Raw genomic sequence first — 18,299 nt, 5'->3', positions numbered from 1 at the left:
CCTCACTCTGCTAGAGTCACACACCACCCCCGCCCCCCGAGGGGCAGGTGCGCGCGTGGGGAAGGCACAGCAGGCAGCGCTGAGTCTGGGAAGCCCCGTGTGCACCCGGCCCCGCCGACGGTCCTGGGAGCTGCCGGCCACACCTCCCACGGGCCTGGGGTGCTCTTGGGGGCTGCACCCACAGGTGGGCGCTCCATGGCCCTGCAGTGGCCCCACTCGGCCAGCAGAGGAAGGTGGCTGTCTGCTCAGTGGCCTCGGGCTCTGGCCGGCGCTCTCCCATGAGCGAGCTGAGCCAGAGAGAGGGCGCTGAGGTCAGAGGGATGGGGCAGATCTTATTTCGGGTATCGGCAACCTACCCCTCGGGGTGCCAGGCCCGTGGTGCCGCAGGACAGCCTTGAGCGGGCACTGCTGGACGGGCTGCCGGCCGCCGAGGGCCTGCGACAGGTAATCCACACCCCGGTCCACCTGGCCAGGCCGGGCTAGGGTGGGAGGAGAGGGGGCAGGGCAGGGCAGGGCCGCCCCGAGGGGCTGGAGGGGGCTGGAGACCTGGGGTGGAAGCACGGGGCTGGTCTCAACCCCAGGAAGGATGAGGGCTGCTGGGACAGAGCCTCCGCCGGGGACGGTAGGAGTGGGGTGGGCTTCTCAATTCTGCAAAGCCGAGCTGAGCCAGGGAGCAGTGGGGAGGCCGTGGGGGCCCGGCCCCCCCAAAGATTTGCCTCTAGGTTTCTGCAGGGGTCACCTCAACCACCCTCAGGGTGGTGGGGAAGGGCAGGGGTCCCTCAATCTTGGTCCTGGCCCGCAGTGTGCACGGTTGAGGGTGGCGAGGCCCAGGGACCTTGAACCTCGAACCTCGCCTGGTAGCCCTGAGCTGACCCGGGTGCCCGCACCAGTGCCAGCCAAGCTCCCAGTCGGCCTGGCCCACGGGCTCGGGCGCTGCCAGGCCCCAGATAGAAGCCGCTGACACACCACTTCGGGGATGAGCCTTTCCCAGCCTGCGCTGCTGCCGCCCACACGCCCTGGGGGCTTCTGCGGGAGTTGTAATAGCTTTGCTCTGTGCGGGGCTGGCACCCAGTGCCTGCAGCAGGGGAGCAGAAGGGTGCCTGGCGGGGCCTCTCAGGCAGTCAGAACGGAGGGCAGAGGGCCAGCACCCGGGCAATGGCTCCCCTGAGCCTCTCCACCTCTGCGGTGGGCAGGCCCTGACCCCCAGGTTCTGCAAGGCAGGGGCCGGTCATCACCACCGCAGAGGAGACAGACCCTGGGTCCTTGTCCCCGAGGCCGGGCCGAGTGCCAAGGAGCCCGAGAGGGGCTGAGTGGCTGGCTGCTCTCCTGGCACTGCCCACCCTACCCGCCACTCGCCCCTCAGTGCCGTCCACTCTGGTCCCCTCCGGCCGTCCAGTGGGCCATGTGGCTGCCTCTGCCTGCTGCCCTCGGCTAACGTCCCACCCAGCCAGGTGGACAGGAGGGGCGCGTCCCCTGGGAGAAGCTCCCCAGCTGGCAGAGCACAGGCCTGATGCACCCTCAGAAGTGGGCCACGGGCAGCAAAGGTGTGACATAGCTGATTCCTAACACCTCCGGGCTGTCCATGTTCCCAAGAGCTGCCCCTTGGGAGGCAGCAAGAGTTTGACCACGAAGACTTTGGAAAACAGGTTCTGAGCAGACCCAGGCCTCGAATGCCGAAGGTCTAGAGGGCAGCTCTTCGAAGGGGCTGCCCTGACTCCGAGGGCAGCAGGGCCTCATGTTAGCCCTGTGCACAGGCCGGGCGTGGGGGTGGGCTCGGGAGGGCAGCCCCACCCTGTCCCCGCCTTCACACGCGTGTCCACCCACTGCACCTCCATTTTCACAGGTACATCCTCGCCGTCACTGTCTGTTTCCCTCCCTCCCTCCTTCCCTCCTGCCTTCCCCCCGTCCATCGCCCATCCATCCACCCCCACCAAGTGTCCACCCGCCCACCAGCCATCCACCCACCGTTCCGTGAAGCAGGCGTTGATCTGACTGCCTCTCCATCTCTTCTCCTGTCTACTCTCTGCACAACTACTTTTCTGCCCATTGACCTCTCATCCCTTCTGCAGACCCACCCATCCACCTGTTCTTTAACTATCCACCCATCACCCAAGGATTCAACACCTCTCTTTCTATTTATACACCAATCCATCCTTCCACCCATCCCACCATCCACCCATCCATCCATCCACCCATCCATGCCTCCATCCCGTCATCCATCCATCTATCCAACCACCTGACCATCCACCCATCCAGCCAGCCAGCCAATCACCTTCCCATCCATCCTTTCCTCCATCCCTGCATCCAGCCATCCTCCATCATCCACTCATCCGTCCATCCACCAGGTCTTCACTGAGCACCTCCTGGGTGCTGGGAAGGGATGACCCCAAGGTGGGGCTTGTACTCAAAGGGTGCACAGTCTAGGGGCACAGACCAGAAGTGCACGGTGTTTCAGGGGCTGCAGAGTTTATAAGGGGCCAGTCAAGGGCAAGTACCACAGTGGAAGAGGACAACTGAGCCCCCACCCATCACATTCACCCTGACTACCCTCAGAGACCCCAGAGCCTAGCACACAGAAGGCCACTGGACAGGACAGTGTCCAAATCTGAAGGCCAGAGGCCTGGGCCCTACCACGGTGCAGGGCGGATGGCCTTTCCAATGTGCCCTGCTCCCTGCCCCTCCCCCGTCAGTGAGCCCCAGAGAGCCAGCACGTGGAGACACCAAAGGGAGTTTACTGCACAAAGTGGAGGGCTGCAAGCGGGGCGGGGCGGGGGGGCCCAGTGCTGTTGTGGGTGTTGGTGGCTTTGGACACAGAGGCCCCAGCACGTGGCCTCTCTCTGCACCGGCTGCGCCTTCCCTGGGAGCTCGCAGCTTCTCTGGAGGTGGTCCTTCTGCCAACCAACAGCCAGAGTTCCTTTCCTCCCGGAACTGTGAGGGGCAGAGCTGGGGGTCAGAGGGAAAGGTTGGAGGGTCCAGGAGCAAGAGGTGACGGATGCCGGGGGTGCACGCGGGCCAGGCAGACCATAAGAAGCAGCTTCTTCGGCGGGGCCAGTGGGGGGGGGGGGTGTTCATCTGGCCGGCCTCTCCCCTGGGCACGTGGGTCGGGAGCCAGGAGGTGCCGCTGGCGGTGCTGCAGTCTTGGGAAAGCTGAAACACAGGTCGGGGGAGCATCAGGCTGCAGTCCGAGGAGGGGCCGTGGCTCTGCCTGTCCGGGCCTGCAGCCTCTCTCTGGGGGTCCCTGGCCTGCCCATCCCACCCCGCTCCCCCCAGCCCTGGAGGAGCAGCCTCCCTGCGACAGCCCCCGAGACCCTGTGTCCACCTCCGGCCTGGAAGCCTGCTTCCTGATACCACGCTCTGGTGCCTGGGCCCTGCTCGGGATTCAGGGTGGAGGGACGCTGCCTACTGCCTGTTTGCCAGCTGGCCTGACAGCCCCCAGGCTAACCCTGGGGTCCCGGCCCCCCCTCACTGAGGTGGGCAGCAGCCCAGAGCGAGCCCCAGCAGACCCCTCGGGCCCCTCCCTGAGCAGACGACGCACTCCTGCCTGACAGAGCCGGCCTCATGGCAGCAGCCCCCAGGCCTCCCTCCTCCCCCAGGCCGGCGGCCCTGGCTCGGCCCAGCCGCCATTTGTCAACGTCCTCGGGAGCACGTGGCGCCCAGAAACCAGGGCGGGCGGCTTGGCCAGGACCACCCCGCCGGGACGTCTGCGGGAACATCCCGTTTAGCGTAGCTCAGCGAAAACCGCTCCCACCTCCCACCCCGTCTACCTCTGATGATGCAGCCGCAGCCCTCCCGAGCCTCTGGCCGCCACCTCTCCGCTGGCTCGCAGCGGACGCGCCTGTGGTCAGGCCGGCGACAGCAAGGCGGCCCTCACGCTTGCGGGCGGGCACTCTTCCTGCCCTCGCAGGCGGCTGGCCCAGCACGTGCCTCCCGCTTGGCGCCCGCCTGTGCGTCTCCCGGCCCCCACTGTGCACACGGGCGGCACCCGGAGCCAGGTCCCAGCCCTCCTCCGTCACCCACAGAGCACCTCGGGCCTCCGTGGGCTCGTTTCTAAAGCGGAATGATGGTGGGGCCGCCCCATGGGCGTGCAAACGCTCATGCCTGGAGCGCGCGTGGCAGGGGCCACGTGCTGAGGGAGCAGAGCTTCTGACGGTCAGGCTGCAGGCCCTCTGGGCCTGGGTCCTCTGCGTGACTAGGGGCTGTGTGCCCTCCCGCAGGGAGGCGGCCTGTGGGGAGGAGGGTTGGGCCCACGGCTGTCCCTCCCGCCCGCCCTAGGGTGCAGCGATGCTCACCTCGGCTGCCTCCGTGGCCCCTGAGATGGCTGGCCGGCGCCCCCCGGGGCCCCCGGGACCCCCCCCACCGCTGCTGCCCAAGCCCGGGAAGGACAACCTGCGTCTGCAGAAGCTCCTGAGGAAGGCAGCCCGGAAGAGGACGAGCAGGGCCGGGCCGCCTGCCCCGCCCGGGCCTTTCCGCATGTCCTTATCCCCCGTGAGCGAGGCCGGCCATGACCAGGAGACCCCGGCCCCGCGGCCCGCGGAGGCGCCGCGGGCGGTGGCCACCCTGCCCTGCTCCCCCCACACCCGCGTCATCCACCACGTGGCGTCCCCCTTGCAGAGGTCCACGTTCTCCATCAGCCTCACCCAGCTCAGGAGCCTGGCTTCACGCTCCAAGCCCACGGGGCCCCGGCTCGCAGCCCCGGTGCCAGAACCCGCCCAGTTCCCCTGCGGCTTTGCCCAGGTCTCAGGCCCCACCGTGAGGGGCACCCACAACAGCCAGGTGCACTTCCGCCGGGCACCGTCCCCGCAGGCCGGGACCCCTGCGCCCTCCCCAATGGCCCCGGATGGTGGGCCTGGCGACCGGGCCCAGGGCACAGCCATCCGCCCTCCCAGGGCTCAGCCCCTGCTGCCTGTGGTCCGCATCCACTCACTGCCCGCCAGGGCCCAGGCTGCCAGCCCTCGGCACGGCGAGCCCTCTGTGCCCAGGCCGGCCCCCGGCTTCCAGGCCTCAGGGCCCAGAGAGGCCAGCAGCCGGGTGGTGGTGTCCATTGCCCCCACCTACCGCTCACCAGGACCCTCGCCTTGCAGGCCGGCCTCTGTAGCCCCCGAAGCCGGGCACCGGGAGGACCCCGCCCCGGCCGGCCCCGCCGCTGAGGCTGAGCAGGTCTCCAGCCCCCGAGAGGCCTCATCCCCTGCCCCACCGTCAGGCACCCACCCGTGCCCTGTCCCCAAAGTCGCGCCCAAGCCCCAGCTCAGCGGCTGGACACGCCTCAAGAAGCAGCTGCTGGAAGAGGCCCCCTTCCCGGGGCCAGAGCCGAGCCCGGGGCACGCGGGGCTGGGAGGGGCAGCCCCCACTGACTCGGCGCCCCGGCCGGCCCCCGCCTCACGGTCCTCCAGGATGTGGGACGCAGTGCTGTGCCGCATGTCAGTGGCAGAGTCCCGTGGCAGCCAGGTGGGGCCCCGGGATGGGGTGCGCGCCCCGCCTGGCCTCAGCCGCCTGCCCTTCCTTTGCTGGCCTCGCTTCAACGCCCGGAAACTGCAGGAGGTGGCCGCCCAGCCCCCTCCCATGCGCTACCCCATCCCGGCCCTGAGCCCCCAGCCCCAGAACTTCAATCGTTCGGCAGCTGGCTGGAGGCCCCAGTGAATGGCCGGGGGGGACCCCAGGACCGTGGGGGGACAGAAGAGGGGCTGAGGGTCCAGCTGGAAAGCCACAGCCACAAAGGACCGTGGTGGGAGGTGGACGCGGCCGGGAGCAGCTGGGATTAAGGAGGCGGCGGGTTTGGACGGTGTGGAGGGGCGGGGAGGGCTCTGCACTGGGGTGGGGGGTGAGGACTTCTGGGGTGAACTTCTGGGGAGACAGACCGTACCCAAGTCTGCTCTGAGGCTGGGGCTGCATGCGTGACCCTGCAGGGCAAGGCCGGCCTGAGTGTGCGCACAGGGCTTGGGGTGGGGGTGCAGGAGGTGGTCACCAGCGAGACCCTGCCTGGGTCCAGGGAAGCTGCAGGCGGGGATCAGGGCCCAGCGGAGCCCCACACGCTCTGGGTGATGAGCCCTGATGATTGACAGGATGAGCAGGATTCTGGGGCCCCGGCCCTTCTGCCGAGAAAGGTTGGGGGGACGAGCTATGCTGTCGTGCCGAGTGGGAGTGGTCGGGGTGACTCAGTCGCAGGCACCCTGGGCTCCGTTAGCTGCATCGGCGGCTTGACAGCCGCGCCTCCCAAGGACGGAGGCCTGACAGGTGCGGGGAGCCAGGTCCAGGCCCGGGGGGGAGCTGGCCCCACACCCTTGCCCCTTCACTGCCACCTCTGCTCCCCCCGCCTGGGTGCAGAGCTTGAGGGGGACTCGCTGATGGGAGACAGAGGGCTGGGGTCTCAGCCTAGATGCTGGATGAGGAGGGAGGTCCGAAGTCAGCCTGGCCAGGTGGCGGGGGTGGGGGGGGGCTGTGGCCCGGAGGGGGCAGCGATGGGGACCCCCAGTCTGCACTCAGCTGGGTCTGACTCGGGACAAGCGCTGGGGCCCAGACAGGGCAGCCGTGCTACGAGGCGGACACGGAGGTGCTGGGGGGAAGCTCCAGCCGCAGCCCCCGGAGCAGGACTCAGAAGGGAGGAAGCCATCAGGAGGGGACATGATGGATGTTGTAAACGGATCCCGGGACCCAGGCCGCTAATAAAAGTGTGCGTAACCGTAACCATGGCAGCGGGTCACCTTTCTGACTCCTCACCAGGTGCCGGGGTGGGAGCGGCTCCTCACTGGGGCAGGAGGGCGAGGACAAGGTTCTGGCTCCTTTGAAACCCTCACAGCCCACTGCCAGGTGGGAACCTGAGCTCCTGGGATCCGTGTCAACCCCCTCCTGCCACGCTCACCCTGTGGTGGCCGGGCCGGGCTCACCTGCCCGAGGAGCCTGGCTGGGAGATGGGGGCCTCCTCCCAGCAGGGAGCCTGCGCTTCCCTGTGGGCTACAGGAGCGGGGCAGGAACCAGGGGATGGTGGGGTGGGAGGGGGCACGGGTCTGTGGACTGGAGGACCAGCAGAGACGGGCTGTGGCCAGCTCTGAGGCCGGGCATTCAGCCCTCACATGTCACCTCGCAGTCCCTGCCACCGTGCACCCAGAGCGGCGAATTCTGCCCACGACACGTCGCGCTCTGGCCACCGCCCCCGACTCACCGAGAAGGACGGCCTAGGGCGCCGAGCCCTCGTCCACGAGCACTTTCTCGTACTTCCCGTGTCCAGTGGCCACAAACTTGTACCTCTTGGCAGACGGGGTGCTCTGTCGGGGAAGGAGGTGGAGAGCAAAGGTGAGAGGCGCAGGGGGAGGTGGCGCTGCCTCTTGGAAGCCTCCCCAGGTGCGCTGAGGGCAGCTCCCCTTCCCCTCGCCCGCTGGACCTGCCCTCCCGCATCAGTCACATTCCGACTCTACCTTGAGCATCGGCGAAGCCTTGGGGCCTCCTTTCTGCTCCCAGAGGTTCCTCTTGCTCAGGTCTCCAGCGACAATATCCTGCGGGCAGAAGGCGGCCACGTCACAGGGGCAGAACCCTGACTTGGGGGCTTGGAGCCCTGGTCACTTCTCCTGCCTGGCCTCGCAGGGCCAAGGCCCCGGGGCCCGCACACCTGCCTCCTTGGGTGACAGCCCAGGGGAAGAGGCCGGGAAGGGAAGGTGACCCGGTCCATCTTCACCTGGCCCAGCAGCCTTCCCACCCAGCCCTCCACAGGAGCCAGCCTGGCGGAGACCCCGTCCCCCATGCACCACAGTGCCCTCTGCCCACACTTCAGCCTGGACAGTCTCACGCTAGCCTTCCAGAGGGAGCCCAGCCATGCCCCAGGACGGGAGCCTACCTTACAGGTGGGGGACTTGGCGGAGGACTGAGCCTGCACCTCTCCCGTCTCCCAGCGACTCTTGGTGCTCGCCACGGCCATGCTGGGCAGCTCGATGGACGGCTGGCGGGCTAGCTTTGGGGTCCGGCCAGAGGTCTGCAGAGGAGACAGAGCCCAGGACCACTTTACTGGACAGCCACATGGAACACATCAGAGAGGCCTGTGTGAGCCGCTCCGGCACACAGATGACGTCCTCTGTATGGCTGCATTCCCCCAGGACTGCTTATCCAACGCAGGGCTGGAAGAAGGCGCTCTGCAAAAACGTGTCTTCCTCCCCTCGGTGTACTTGTGAGACACCGCCCTTGCTCTGCAGAGCACAGGTGATGGGTGAGATACGAGACAAATGTGGGGCTGTCCTCGTGCTGCCCCTGGCACAGGGTCGGAGGAGCAGGGGTTGAACGGAAGGGTGTTGGTTGGATGGAATGATGGCTGGATGGAGGGGAGCTAATTGGATGAAAGTGGATGGAGGGGTGTTGGTTGGAGGGAGTGGTGTTGGTTGTGTAGAGGAACATTGGTCAAACAAAAAATAGTGGTTGGATGAAAGGACATTGACTGAATGGAAAAACATTGCTAGGATGGAGGGGTGTTGGTTGGATGGAGTAGTGTTGACTGGATGGAGGGGTGTAGATTGGATGGAAGAGTGTTAGTTGAATAAAAGGGTGTTAGTTGTTGGATGTGGGGGCGTGTAGGATCAATGGAGGGACCCTGGTTGGATGGAGTGGGTTGGTTGGATAAAGGGGTGTTGGCTGGATGGAAGAGTGCAGGTGAAAGGACAGGAGTTGGTTGGATGGAGAGACACTGGTTGGCTGGAGAAATGGGTGCATGAATGGAGGAGGCCCTGCAGAAGCGGAGGGGCCTGTGCGCACCTCGATGGCCTGCGTGTACTGCTCCAGCCTCTCTTCAATCGTGGAGATGGGCAGGGCTGGCTGGGACTTCTTCATGCTGTTACTGGAGGAGAGGAGAAGGGTCATGGCCCAGGCCCCCTCACTCAGCTTCTATGCCCACCCTGAGCTCCTACCAGAGCTTTCTCGGGCCCCCAGATCTCCACCTACTGGGTCCCCTCTTCAACCCTCCCTTGGAGATCCCCGAGTCCTGCCTGGGAAGCAACCAGACGTACCTCTTCTGAATGGAGCGGTGCAGGGACTCAGTTCTGTCGCTGAGCTGTGGAGGGCGGGAGGAGACTGAGCCTCCGAAGCCAGAGCAAGGCCCCCAGCCCACCCCTCCCAGCTGCTCCCACCCGCCAGTCCCATTGCCCAGTTTATGCGTTTCACAAGGCTCTGCTGAGAGCCAGCCTGGCAGAGAAGGAGGCCGTGCTCCTGTCCTGGAGCTGCCCTGTGGCTGCCTCTCTGGGACTGTCATTGGTCATGAGTCCGGGACAGAGGACTAGGCTTTGGGGCTTAACCTACTTTGGTGCTGGGGCTCAGGGGAGGCGAGCCCGGGTCCGTCCCCTCCAAGACCAAGGGGCTGGGCGTCCTGCGCTGCTGGCATCTCTGGTGCTGGGAACAGAACGTCTGCGGTTACGGGGTCTGAATGATTGCCCCCTTTGCACCCCTCCTGCCCCACCCAGGACTGGTTGAAGGAAACACCTTCCCCTCCCTGGGCCTCAGGTCCTTTCCCGCCCTGCCATTCTCTGGTTCTGGAGTTCTCGGCAGCAGGAGCTGGCGTTCCATCAGGCAGGGTTACCAACCCCACCGCCCTCTGAGACTGCGGGGGTGCTGGCTCCCTCCGGGCCCATCCCACGAAGCCCGCAGAGCATGCAGGTAGCAGAGACAGATGCAGCCCGGGGGCCGGGGTGTGCCCAGACCCTTTGGGAAGCCACCGGCACCTGCTCATCCTCTGCCTCCTCGGTCTCTGCCAGCCCTGGGCTTCCCTGGACGGCTCCCTCGGGGCCGTTGGGCTCTGTGTCCTCTGTTCCCGGCCCCTCCTGGGGCTCTGAGTCGGGGCTCAGACGCAGCTCCTCCAGACAGACCCCGGCTGGGGTCAGCTCGTCGCCACCCTGGCTCCCAAAGGCGTGCTGGCGGGGCCTGTGGCGGGGAGGGGGAGGCAATCCAACAGGTCGAAGGTCACTTGATCACTTCGAGTCCCTTCCCGTTTCCAAGCCTCAGTTTCCCCATCTGTAAGATGGGCAGTCAGACCAGTTAAGCGCCCAGGAATCTCAAGACCCCGGCCTCTTTGGGGAGGTGAGCCCAAGGCCTCAGAGCCTGCCCTCTGTCGCCAGGGCCATGCGACCAGTGCCCACTGAGGCTAGGCCCGGGCTCCAGGCCCTCAGGACCAGCCCTGGCCCGTGTCTCGCCTGTTGGTGTCCCTGCTGGCTGGCCTCCTGGCGCCGGGGCCGCCTGGGCCCCCTGCTCCCGGCCTGCTCCGGGTTGAGGCGAGCGGGCCTGGGCGGCAGGTGGGAGCTAGGTGGGGTCTGAGGCTTGTCTGGGGGCTGGTCAACTGAGGGACAAGGCAAGGGCTGGGGTCACAGAGAGGGCCGCAGCCGCGAGGAGCAGGGCAGACCAGGCTGGCTGTGCGGGGCGGGGGAGGCCAGCCGCTGGCAGCCTGCGCGACTCTGCATTGGAGCGGGACTGACCCTGGAGAAGAAGATGGGAAATTCTCGCATTTTCCATGATTTCAGGCCCCTCGGTGTTCGTGCCAGCCAAGACGCAGACCACCGCCCAAGGTGGGCCGGGGTCCGAGCCAGCGGCAGGCTCACAGAGGGCCCGTTCAGCTGGGCTACAGGAGGCCAGGCAGGTGCGGGGGGCAGGGAGGCCTGGTGAGAGCAGGAGGGTCCACAGAAGAGCTAGAGTGCCCCCTGCTGTTGGGCGGCCAGTTGGGGACAAAGGGAACAGGACCGGCAGGGCTGCAGCCATCCCAGCGCCAGTGGATGGGCCACCCTGCTGCCCCCGCCCCCCGCCCCAAGCTCAGAAACGCAGAGTGTGCTCTGACCCCCAGAGACAGATGGGGGAAACTGAGGCCTGGAGGGCGGCCGTGGGCAGAGGGCCACGCCAGGAGCAGGGCCCCGGCCAGGCAGCTGGCTCTGAGCGCGGATGGGAAGGGGTGGTGGAGTGACGGGAGGGGTCTTAGCGAGAGCTCGGGGCTGCTTCAGGGGCCTTGGAGGGGACGGGAGGTGGCCAAGAGGGGCTCTGGCGACCCTTGAGGCCACAGGGCCCCTAGCCTGGAGCTCCCGAGCGGAGCTGGGCCCCTGACCCCGGCCTGTGGGGTGCTGAGAGCGGCTCAGACCCCCGGGGTGGGGGCGGGTGAGGCCCCAGAGCAGACCCCAGCCCAGGGCCCCTCCCCCTGCCTGCCCTGGTTCAGAGCGCCTGCACATCTGGAAAGCTTGTCCCCCCAGGCCGACTGGCGGCCGCACATCTGGAAATACCTGCTCCCCTCCGTGGGAATGGAGCTCGCTGCCCCGGGGGAGGAAGGGGCGGCGGCGGGGGCGCAGGGCCTCCCTGACGTCAGTGGGCTGCAGATGTGCTGATGGAGTAACCGCCCGGCGGCCACAGCTGGTCTGGACGGGCCGGGGCCCTGGGGAGCCCAGCAACGAGATTCCTCCCGTCCCACCCGCGGCACCAGCACCCCCGCCGCCGCCCTCCTGTCTCGTTCTCTTCCTCCTTCCCCCCCTACGGCCACGGGGGCATTTTGGGGGGCCACTGGGGTGGCGGGAGCGGAGGGAGTCGCTCGGACACACGTTGGGGGCTTGGACAGAGCACCCCTCCTCCACGCTCTGACCCCCACTTGCCTGTCCTCCTCCTGCCCCCCCTCCGGACTCTCGCCCTGAGGGGGGGCCCCACCGTCCACGGTCTCCCCAGCCCCGCGGTGCTGCCGCCGCTCCTCCGGCTTCTGGGACCAGTCGCCGAAACCCTCGTCCTCGTCCAGTTCAGGGCCCTCCGAGGGCTTCGGGCTGAGGCTGGAAGAGCAGGCACGTTCTCAGGGCTGGGCCAGATGCGGGGCAGGGGGCCGACCCCCCACCCCCACCCCGTCCACAGCGCCTCCCTCTCTCACACCCTGGGCTCCAAGTGTGGGAGACCCCATCTGCCCCAGGGGCAGCACCCCACGGCCGGGCCGAGGCCCCCCCATTGTCAGAGAATCCCTGAGGGCAGGACTGTGCCTCCCCCACAGACTGCAGCTACCTGAGGCCAAGACTGGGCCACGCCCTATTAAGCCAGGGCTCCCCAAGAACAGGGCCACGTCTCCCCGCTCAGCCTGGGGCTCCCCGAATGCTGGGCTGTGTCTCCCCCGCTACCTACGGCCCCCGCGGGTGGGTGCCGAGTTTCCCTCTGCTGTCCCGCCTGAGCCCTGCACCCTGTCCCCCACGGCGGGCCTGTGCTCCGGTGGTCCCTGCCTGCCCCCAGTCCCTGCCTGCTAGGCTGGGGACCTGGCCCAAGGGGCCTTGACCGCTACAGCACCCCACTCCACCCAGAGCTGCTGACTCGGAGAAAATGGAACAAAACAGGGCCTGGGGGAGGGGGAGCGTTATTGGAAAAACAGCCCAGCCCAGCTACAGAGGCCTCCCGGGCCCGCGAGGGAACAAGCCGGCCCTCGGCCCGCCAAGTTGGATGTGGCCTCAGTGAGTCACAGACGGCAAGGACTAGGGCAAGGGGCTCGGGGGCCAGGGCCCCACAGCTGCGCTCGGAGTCGGTCCAAGCAAGGGGGACCACGCAGGGTGACCAGGGCCGGAGTCGGGACCCCGGGAGGCTGGCCGGTAGGGGGCGGCTCCACACGTCTCCGGCCAGGTGTCCGGCAGACTCCGCTGGCACCTGGGGCTGTGACGACCGACACCCTAAGGGCACCCCCACCCCCGGCCCGGGTTCCAGGGCTGGGCCCCTCCCTCCTTGTCTCAGCTGCTCTGGGGCCGCCAGCCCAGGGCCTGACCCCGCGGCAGCCCTCTGCCCAGGGGCGCAGGACAAGTGAGCTGGCAGTGTCGGCTTACAGCTTCTCCTGCTCTAGCTGCTCCAGGGACTGGCCTCCTTCGCCCTCATCCTGGGCCCGAAGCTGCCAGGCCCTCTCCTGCTCGCGCTGCCCCCGGGCGGCACCCTCCTCTCCTTCCACGCTCCACTGAGTGGCGAGCCTGAGGGACACGGAGAAAGAGTCAACACCGGGGCCCGTACCCCACTTCCCCCGTCCGAGCAGGCCCCAGCAAGGCCTCTCTAGGCCTCAGTTTCCCCATCTTTAGAACAGAGATCTTGAAGGGTGGTCGGGAAGGGGTGCTTGGGTTGGGGGAGGTCCCAGGGTGCTGTTGGTCTCTGGGCGCCCACGTGCCTCCCGGTGATGTGGGGGCCCCTGGGTCAGACAGGCCTGGGGAAACCCCAAGGATGGGACCAGACCCTCCATCCCCTTCCAGCAGGCTGGATCCCTGGACCTCATGGGAGCCAGGACACTGGCTAGTGTAGCTTTGGCCCCAGGCAGGGCCCGGAGGCTACAGGAAGAGCCGGCTGAGGTGCGGAGAGCTGGCTGTGGCCGCTGGACAGCTGGGGTCACTCGTTTGTTCTACCTGAGTCAAGCGGCTGTAGCCTCGGCCACTTGGGCGCTGGTGGCCTGGGCTGAGGTCAGGCCCAGGCGGCCCAGCTAGGCAGCCACACCCCTAACGCGACCATCCCAGCAGGGGCGATCCTTCCTGCCCCACAGGAGCACCGTGCTGTGGGAGACGGCGGCCCTGCTGGAGGACCCGAAAAGGGCTCTCAGCTCACCCAACACCGCCCCCGCCCCCGGCCCCCGTGCAGCGTCTCTCCGGGCTGTGCTGTCAATGGGGAAACAGGCCCACGCAGAGGCAGGCACAGGGGACCTCACTCCCACACTTCCTGGGGTTCCTCCCTCGGGTCCACACAGGTCGGCCTGAGACCGGGGGTCCGGGGCCAGACGACCCTAGCCCCGGCCCAGCAGATCTCAGGCTGTTGGCACCTGGTGGGCACCGCAGGCCTCGGCCAGCTGGCACGGCCTGCCACCCCAGCTCCCCCAGAGCCCGGGAGCTGGGTCCTGGGTCTCCGTCTACAGCACTCACTGCCCCGAGCTGGGGTCTCAGCCCCTTCCTGCCGTGTCCCCCGCCTGACCCCGCAGCCCGCTCCTTCAGGGCCCCCGTCCCCTGGCCAGGGTGGGCCGGCTCTGTGGTCTCGGCAGCCGTGCCAGCACATGATCTAATCTCTCCTAGGTCTCCTCGGAGCCTCCCAGACAAAAGCCAGGCCCCTCCATAGCCCCAGCTCGAGGCCTACTCCCCCCGCGGCAGCCACACGGGACCCCAGCCACGCAAACCGAACCGCCTGCTCAGCCCTCGGCACCCCCAGTCCGCCCCCCGCCCCGTGCCGCTCCTCAGAAGCGACTTTGACTCCCACCCCCTCCCCACCCGGGCCCCAGGGAGCCACTTAATCCCCCACACCTGGCTCCCATCAGCGTCCTGCTCCAGGCCCTCGGCTGGGGGCTGGGGGCCACGTCCTGTCTGGGGAGGAAGAGGCTGGGGTGATCTCGGGGATGTTGGGGACCTAGGGTCCAGGGCTCCTCCCCACATGAGCACCAACAGCCCCTCCAGACGGAGGGCAGAAGCCTAGCAGGGCAGTGGGGGGACAGAAGGTGCCCACAGCCTCTCCTGGGGGCGCCCGGGGGGATTCCTCCAAGGGGTGAGACCAGCACTGCACCCCTTTCACTGCCATGTCCAAGCTGCACACGCCGATGGCTGTGTTGGGCATTCGGGATTTTTTTAGCCAACATGTGGGGGTGTGTACACGGGCCCCAGTGGGATGTGTGGTGGGCCAAGTGGGGCCTCTCTCAGGACGATAGCTCCTGCCCCCCAGGCCCCTCCCCCAAGCCCCGGGGACCCTTCCCTGGCACAGCTGAGTGCAGAGGCCACACGGCCTGGTCAGCCCACCGGTAGGGCGATGTGTCCCGGCCAGCAAAGCCCCACGCAGGCCTGCACTCAACCGCGCAATGCACAGTGGGCCTGGCACACACACACACACGCACACACACACACCAACACACACACACGCACACGTGGCAGGAATGCACACGTGTACGTACGCACTTTCTCCTGAGCCCCACTCAGGCCCACGTGGGCGCACACACCCACACTCCACGCACGGGTCCCAATGCCCCCCACCAGGCACACTTGTGCACACACGTGTGCACACGGACGTCCATGTGCTGACAGAGTCGGGCAGGGGAGCAAGGTGAGGGCAAGGTGGCAGCCCAGGCCCCGGGCCGTCCAGGGGGCCCCAGCACTGTTTAGTGTTTTCCTGCCGTCGTCCTGACAACGCGCCTGGCCAGAGGCCAAGGCATGTTTTCTGAGAACATTGCTCCTGAGGAGCTGGCCCCTCCGAGGGCCACCCCTGCTCCCCGCCGTCTGCATGTGACCCCCGAGCCCTCGGGGCAGGGAGCTCAGGGGGGCCGGAGCAGGGTAGCAGGGTAGGGGTCTCGCCACAGCCCCACACTGGGAGAGGCTGCGCTGGCCCCCAGCCCCTGACCCGGCGGCCCAAGGACGGAGCCGGCTCAGCCCCTTTCCTCTGGGCCTCCTCCCTTCCCGCCCGCCTGCCCCAGGATGTGAGTAATGCGGCCCCTCCTGGCCCCTCCCATGACCTCACCCCCTCACTGTTCCACAGCTGGGTTTCGTTCTGGGAACTGAGAGGGGGGCGGCTCTCCTGGGGTGGGGTGGGGGCCTCTGGCCTGGGAAAGGCGCCCCCGGCCGGCGGCCCAGACCCCTTGGCACGATCGGCGGAGCTGTCAGGATGCTGGCGTCGGCTGGCCGGCCCGCCCGTGGCCCTGGCTCAGCCCGTGCGCAGCTGCGAGGGATTTGGTGTTCCTGCACAAATGCAATTATCTCTTTCCTGCGTCTGCTCTGGCTCCGGGCGCGCCCAGGGTTCAGCCCCAGGGGCTGCTGAATGGGCTCTGCAGCCCCCCCCGTCACGCTCCAGCGTGGCGCCTCGCCCCACCAGGTACACGAGTGCGCACAGACCCCAACGGGCCGGCTATGGCCCCCCGTCCTCAGTTGGGCTCCCCAAGCTCAGGGGCTAGCCCTGCTGAACGCGTCTACCGCCTACTGGGCCCCTCCTCTCCTTCCTCCGCAGCCCCCCAGTCTCCACCAAGGCTTCGATGGTGCCAGTCCTGGGCCCGGTCTGGCCCTCCCCGCGGTCCCAACCTCCTTCCTCCCCTGCCCTGTGGCGGTTCCAGAGGGGGCATCAGGCCTCGGTCCCGTCTCGACTCTGCCCCCTGCAGGCAGCTCACGGCCACCCCACCTGCTTCTCGACGCTGAAAGCTTTTCAGCCTTCTGGAAAGAGCTTCGGGGCTCAGCTGGGGGGCCGGAGCCCAAGGGAGGACCGGCCTGCGGGCCAGGCCAGAAGTGGGGAACTTCCCCTTGAGACCTGCAGGGCACCCTCCTGGCCATTGTCCCCTGGATACCACGGGCAGGAGCTGGCTGGGAGGCCTGGGGAGCTGGGCTGGTCACCCAGCCGGAGCAGGGGGCCCCTGTCTCCTTGTGACCATCAAGGTGTCCAGTCCCCTCCCGTGCCCCCGCCCTGGGGTCTTGTACGCCAAGGTGGACATCTGCAGAGCAACCGGCGCCTCAAGTGACCACAGAGCCCACGCGTGAAGGGACGGGGTGTGGGGGGACCCGAGCCCCAGAGAGGCCACCCAGCCTGGCTGCCGGGGCTGGGGGACAGCACGCACCCCCCACCACCTCAGCTTAGAGCAGCCCCCGAGCGCAGAGACTGGGCCCCGCCGGGAGCTCAGGAGAGGGCAGTGGTGCCTGGGCAGCACCCGCACCCCACAACTCAAGGGGTGCCCCTCACTGGTGGGCAGCATGGGTCCCGCCCAGGCAGCCCGGGGGAGGGTCCACGGCGGGCACCGGGATGCTGGCTGTCACTCATCTGTGCAGTGAGGCAGCTGTGAGGGGTGAGCCAGGCACAGAGATCGCCCCGAGCGAGCAGGTGGGCAGCGGGCGGGGTGGCAGAGGGTGTGGGCACGGGAGCCGCGGCTGCTGGGAACCTGGCCACCGCCCCCCTGCCCTCCCGACTGCCCTGGCACTGGTCCAGCCCCCCTCTCGGCCCACCCCCCTTCAGCAGTGCCTTCCTGGGCGTGTCTGTACCCCACTGGGTGTCTTATGCCAGGGAGACACCCCACAGGGCAAGCCCCACCCCACTGTCCAGGGAAGCTCAGGAATCGAACTTGAACTTGAGTCTGAAAGATGAGCCTCAGAGGCTGAGGGCAAGAGCAGAGGCAGGGCCAGCGGGCGGGAGAGCTCCCAGTGGTGCCCCGCCTCCCCCGTGGGGTGTCCCCGGGCGAGCCCATGCCAGCACAGGTGCCGTCAGATCAGCATTTGGGAGGGAGGCCCAGCTGGGACGTGGAGAAGGGGGAGATGCCGGCTGGGGGCGGGGGGCAGTTAGGGGGGGAAGCTGCAGCCTGGGTGCTGCAGGGGCAAAGGGACAGGAGGGGAGAGGTGGGCACCTGGGAGGGGTCCGCCTTGTGGGGGGGCGGTCACTGAGTTGAGCTTGGACGTGCGGGGTGCGTGGAGACCTCGGGGAGATAGTCAGTAGGAAGGAACGGCAGGTGGGGAGGGGCCCGGCTCACCTGGGGATGAATAACCTCTAAGGGAGCCATGGGGACCCCGAGAGGGAAAGGCTGGGGGGCACCAAGCCCCTAGGGGCTCTAGGCCAGAGGTTCCCTCTAGTTTCCCTTGCTCCGGCCCCTCCCCGCCCTGCAGGGCACCCCCAGGGCCTGCTGTCCAGGGGGGCGGTCACAGGGTCAGCCTCCACTGGGGGCCTCGGGGTCCCCCTCTGCTGGGGGTGTGGGAGTGCCAGCTCTTCCAGAGTCCTGTGGGGCAGGACTCAGGGGCAGAGAAGGACCCGGGAAGATGGGGTGCAGAGGCTAAGCTGTGGGTCTGGGGGAGACCAAAGTTTCTGAGCAGGGGGGAGGGTGATTGGAGGGGACCTGAGGTGGGGAGCCCGTTGCCATCCTCGGGGTGACCCGATGAGGCCCGCAGGGACGGGGCGTGGAGGGGCAGGAGGGATGGCTGTCAGTCACCCCGGCAGGAGGGAGGGCCCAGGCTGCCCGGGGAGGGGCCGCTGCTGGGCCTGGGAAGCAGTCCAGGCGCTCCAGGGAGGAGAGGCCGGGCGAGCCAGGCTGTGGCTCTGTACTGTCTCCCTGACCCTCCTCTGCAGGGGGAGACCTCAGGCCCAGCCTCAAGCTCCCCGGCCATTAAAAGGGGTGCTGACCCACTGGGCAGGGAGTAAAACTGAGACCACCCCCCGAGGGGGGCCCAGCTCCCGCTTCCCCACGGCTGGCACTGCCGGCAGACCTGTGTCCCCAAGAAGGAGGCTGCAGTCCCAGCAGGGGAGGCCCGGCCCGCACCCCGCCCCATGTCCCTCTTGGCCACGTGAGCAGGTCACGTGCGGGAAGCCTCCCTGGATGAGGGGACATCTACCTGCAAAGCTGGCTTTCCCCACAACCGCAGAGAGGACGGCACCCCGAA

The 18,299-nt window shown here is 67.9% G+C and overlaps 2 protein-coding genes across 8 annotated transcripts in view; one reads left to right on the top strand and one right to left on the bottom strand.

Annotated features, from left to right (window-relative positions):
* Positions 1-2,712: 2,712 nt before the first annotated feature.
* The window catches only part of LSP1 (lymphocyte specific protein 1), a 36,021-nt gene continuing 20,434 nt past the window's right edge, over positions 2,713-18,299 (bottom strand). For 5 of the 7 annotated variants that reach the window (XM_012536126.3, XM_033402558.2, XM_049714020.1 and 2 more), the window contains exons 2-11: positions 12,780-12,917; positions 11,589-11,756; positions 9,690-9,888; positions 9,271-9,360; positions 8,982-9,025; positions 8,731-8,812; positions 7,826-7,960; positions 7,410-7,487; positions 7,157-7,259; positions 2,713-3,147 (exon numbers count right to left, since the gene is read on the bottom strand). In XM_012536126.3, the coding sequence (XP_012391580.1) occupies positions 7,170-7,259; positions 7,410-7,487; positions 7,826-7,960; positions 8,731-8,812; positions 8,982-9,025; positions 9,271-9,360; positions 9,690-9,888; positions 11,589-11,756; positions 12,780-12,917 (1,024 nt within the window). In that variant the 3' untranslated portion in view covers positions 2,713-3,147; positions 7,157-7,169. Of the gene's footprint in view, positions 3,148-7,156; positions 7,260-7,409; positions 7,488-7,825; positions 7,961-8,730; positions 8,813-8,981; positions 9,026-9,270; positions 9,361-9,689; positions 9,889-11,588; positions 11,757-12,779; positions 12,918-14,219; positions 14,246-18,299 lie in introns of those variants that run through there. The other 2 variants (XM_049714021.1, XM_049714026.1) reach the window with 2 other exon arrangements.
* On the top strand, positions 4,282-5,637 carry PRR33 (proline rich 33). Its single transcript, XM_012536046.1, has one exon. The coding sequence runs from the start codon at positions 4,282-4,284 to the stop codon at positions 5,635-5,637; it is 1,356 nt and encodes a 451-aa protein (XP_012391500.1).

This window comes from Orcinus orca, chromosome 8 (genome assembly GCF_937001465.1).
Source record: "Orcinus orca chromosome 8, mOrcOrc1.1, whole genome shotgun sequence".
NCBI classification, from domain to species: domain Eukaryota; kingdom Metazoa; phylum Chordata; class Mammalia; order Artiodactyla; family Delphinidae; genus Orcinus; species Orcinus orca.
The sequence above is the reverse complement of the archived record's forward strand: the minus strand, read 5'-3'. Positions and strand labels throughout refer to the sequence as shown.

Excerpts from the sequence above, each read along its gene's own strand:
- PRR33 (XM_012536046.1), top strand. The coding sequence starts at position 4,282 with ATGCTCACCTCGGCTGCCTCCGTGGCCCCTGAGATGGCTGGCCGGCGC.